The sequence below is a fragment of the Sinocyclocheilus rhinocerous genome, unplaced genomic scaffold (genome assembly GCF_001515625.1).
Source record: "Sinocyclocheilus rhinocerous isolate Xijiao unplaced genomic scaffold, SAMN03320098_v1.1 scaffold2347, whole genome shotgun sequence".
NCBI classification, from domain to species: Eukaryota; Metazoa; Chordata; class Actinopteri; order Cypriniformes; family Cyprinidae; genus Sinocyclocheilus; species Sinocyclocheilus rhinocerous.
The window spans coordinates 165563-169902 of NW_015638980.1; the positions used below are offsets into that span (position 1 = coordinate 165563).

The following is a 4340-nucleotide window of genomic DNA, read 5'->3' on the forward strand; positions in this document are numbered from 1 at the left end:
GAAAACATGGAAACACCAAAGACACTTTAATATGTTGTACGTTTTAATAGACCGGTGACGACCGCACAGAGTCGCATTATAACAAAACTTTCAAATAAAACAGCACTGCTTTTTTTCCCAGATACGCACGACCGGAAGGAGCGGAAGCGGTCGACTGTGGCATAATAAAAGCTCCGCTGCTTTTGAGCCGCGTGTCACACTCATTCAGCGGCCTCGTTTCGCTTCGAAGGCTTTCAGCCTCACCCTGCTTCATTCTACTACGTTAATAAATCATTAGCTCATCAATGAACATGATTTCTGCCCGAGTCCCGTCGGATTGCATCGGCTGTGGGGATGAAGACCACAACTCCCATGATTCCACACTGCGTCATGGCGTCATCAAACTACGCCTTTGTCTATTTGTTTATTTTGAATACGCGCCCTCTAGCGGCGAAAATTACATATTGTGCCTTTAAATTGCATTTTTTTTTCTTAAAAATGACTAAAATAACCATTATTGGAACTAATTCCCACCTCTGGTTGTTAATGTGTTTCTTACACTTATGATCTACTTGTTGAGCTTCTTCTATAAGTGAAGTGTAGCCTAGTATGGTGTCCCATTCTGGGAATTTGCGGTCTGCACTTTTTGCTGGTCATTCACTCTCCCACTTACAATCCCTGCCGGTACAGAGACTTGAATCCGTGACTTTTGTGTTACGAGTTCAACTCTCTAACCATTAGGCCACGACTGCCTAATGAATGTGTTAATAATCATTACAATCAAATGCTAATGACTCTGAATATTCAGTTTGAGTTTTCTCTCGTCTGGTTGATAGGGCATCCTAGAACCATCTTATTTTTCTTTAAAACATTTCTTTTTCCCGGCCTCCAAATGTGTTGCTTGCAGCTAAATTGTTTTGCTTTGAATTGAGCAAATTAGAGCCCAGACTTCGCTTCCGTTTGAAATCTGCTTACTTCCACTGGAATGCAGAGTAAAGTTGCTTTCACCATCTGTTGCTGTTGGCTTATTTGGACCGCAGTACCATCATTTCTTGTATTTCTCTCATATTTCCTCCCTAATTTCCTTCACTCAGGGGAGCGATAGATTTAATATGCTGTTTTTGTTTGGACCCCATGTCCAAATAGCCATTTATCAAACCTACAGCACAGTGAGCAAAGCACAGTAGCGAAAATCTCCTGTTCACACTCCGTATTGAATATATTATCTGGATTTATAGTAATATCTTGCAGCCAGAGTGGCTCATATTTCATAATTATGAATTTGGCATCATGGTGTGACAAGTGGAAAATTGCAAATGACTTAATGATGATGTATAACGCATATACGGTGAAACAAGTTGGCTCAACCAACCGTATGTATTGCGGCATTTTAACGTCTTTTAACAAGCCTGTTCGGATGCAACGGAAATCATCCTGTTCCTTTGTTTTAAATCAATCAAGTCAAGAAGGACTGCGCTCTGCTGAAGTTGAAAGTAAATTATTGTGTGAAAAATCAATATACTGCAATCATCCCTTTTCTTTGAGCCACTTGGGTGTGATGATTTTAATATCTGTCTCTTATAGCAATGTTGTAGAGTAATAGTTTTAACATTGGACATATAAAGCACCGTCTTACAGATCTGTGTGTTGCTGTCTTCCTCAGAAATCCGGGAGGCATTTAAGGTGTTTGATCGAGATGGGAATGGCTTCATCTCAAAGCAGGAGCTCGGCATGGCCATGCGTTCTCTAGGGTACATGCCCAATGAGGTCGAGCTGGAGGTCATCATTCAAAGACTCGACATGGATGGTGAGGAGACACATACACAAGACTGTGAATGGAGTGCCATGCTGAAAAGACCAGAATAGCTAGCTAGTCTCTCTCAGCATGGGACGCTGATGTGCTGGGGAAAAAAACAAACAAACAGCAGCCAGAACGTGCAAAGTACCGTAACAACTTTTTAGGTTTTGTGGATTGAACTTAAATGTACAATTTAAAAAAATCATATATTTTATTAAATCTTTCCCCACCATTGACAGAATTTTCCAGCCTTCCGTGTTTTCACTGTTATACGCTAGGAGGCGCTATTACGCATCTTCTGAAAGAATACTGAATGTCTGGATCAAAATACAGTAAAGAAAAAGCAGAAACAAGTGGTCACCTATGTAAGCAGGTGCATATGTAAAATAACGGGATCATCAAGCATTAAACAGCATATAAGATTATCGTTTTGAATCCGATCCAGAAGTAGACTTTTACAAAAAATGCAATTTTCTCAGCTTTTTGTTCAAAATGTTGCTTTTTTAAAATTAAACTTACCAATATTTAAGTGTTGATTTAAAACAAATAATGCATGAAGCTAGAAGAAAACGTTTGGTTTTGTTTAAAAACAGTGGGCCTGTTCTATCTTTTACAACACAATATTTTGGGGACCATGAAAATTTTGTGAAAATGATCAAAAATGTTGGCCGTGGCTGGCAACTTTTTTTTTTTTTTTAAATGCTGCCAGGGAAAGTACTAAAATACTTTTTTTTTTTTACCTGTATAATTAACAGACAACCACCATAAAAACACAGGTGTTAATGAAAAAGCAACATTATAAATCAAATATTATCATAAGTAGCTTTTCCACAAGCTGAAGTAAATACTAATATATAGAAGGTGCACAGGTATACAGTTTCACATAAATACAAAACACCATCATGGTAACATTTTAACAACGTAAGATGTAATATAAAACTCTAATGTACACAACTGATAACCAAAGGCTAATAAGAAACAGTTACTTCAGTGAAAAAACATCAAATGGGATTTCTGGGAATGACAATTTGTGATTTTTCACTGTTAATTATAAGATAACTTGTTCTTTTTAACTTTCAAAAACTAAATTTAACAGTATTTTACAGTAAAACATAATATTACAGTTTTTAAAATACAAATAGTGAGATAACTTATAGCATTAACCAATTACAGGTTTTTACTGTAGCATGTTTACACTTTTTTATAGTAAGAGACGGTTCATCCAAAAATGTTAAGATTTAGTGAATATGTGCTCATTTGCTTGTGTCATTCCAAACTTGTACGATTTTCATTCTTTTGAGGAACAAAAAAAAGAAGAGATGTCTCCAAGTTTTTATTTCAAAATATTGTCTTTTGTGTTCTGCAGAAGATAAAAGTTTGGAACAACATAAGGGTGAGCAAATGTTTTCAATTTTCAGTTTTAGGGTGAAGTATCCCTTTAAGGAAGCCCACCAGACACCAATCAGATGCATTTCTTGGCGCTGTAGGGATGCCAAGTGCAATTGACAGATATTCAACAAATAAAGAAGCTAAATATCTTTAACCTTTTATTGCTCCAAACTATCATATTCCTCACAATGCATGGAGACATAGGGATTATGCATTTGCTAATAATGAGAACACTGTTCACAGTAGGCGTTTTGAAGTTTGACAGTAATTGTCTTGAAATGAATTGAAGGCAAAAGCGGTGCTTTGATGGTTGTAGCGGCGGTGTTTTAAAGAAATGTCTCAGAGATGGTCTTCAGCTAGATAAAACCCACTCCATGAACTTACACTCAATCTGACACAAAAAAATATTGAAGCTAAAAAAAAGAGAGAAAGAGAAAAAAAAGGATAAACTAATCAGTCTCGCATGGAAACTCCATGACGTCACCCGTAGATTTCCGAAGAGCGTTTTTGAATCTCAAAAGTGGGCGGAGGCGGCCGTCGCCATCTTGGCAGCGCGTCAGTGAATTGGCCAGGATGTCAAACTGGAGTGTCACAGGAAAAGGAATTTATTGAATTGCAGTTCACAAATAATAAACAATGACCAGTGGTGGACAGTAACGAAGTAGTTTTACTTCGTTGCTGTACTTAAGTACATTTTTCAAGTATCTGTACTTTACTGGAGTAGTTTTATTTTGAGTAACTTTTACTTTTACTTCACTAAATTTCAAAGCATAAGATCGTACTTTTTACTTCACTACATTTCATAAAACTTATCGTTACTCCTTATAATATATCACGTGCTCCGAGACGCAGAAGCGGTGTCTGATACATGAACAAACTGATTATTTTCAATTAAGGATTAATTATTGTAACTGAAAATCATATTTAGGTCAAAGCTGTCAGTTGTTTGTGAACTAAATCTGCTGTAAAGGGTGATCTGTTTAAGCCCACTGAAATGCTTGAATGCAGACACATTAACATCAGAGTCTCTATATTTTAGGTTAAAAAAACATTAAAGTAACACAGATTAAATAAAATAACTCATGCACGTTCATCTTCCCCGTTGCTGTAACGTTAACAGTTTTATTAAAATGCTACGCATTTAGCCCTATGTGACGTCTGTTTTCATATTGTT

General features: G+C 36.7%; 1 protein-coding gene across 1 annotated transcript in view; it reads left to right on the plus strand.

The window, feature by feature from the left end:
• Positions 1 to 4340, plus strand: part of cabp7a (calcium binding protein 7a) — a 37042-nt gene that overhangs the window by 26695 nt on the left and 6007 nt on the right. The window contains exon 2 of the mRNA XM_016566285.1: positions 1643 to 1786. Within this exon, the coding sequence (XP_016421771.1) occupies positions 1643 to 1786 (144 nt within the window). The remainder of the gene's footprint in view (positions 1 to 1642; positions 1787 to 4340) is intronic.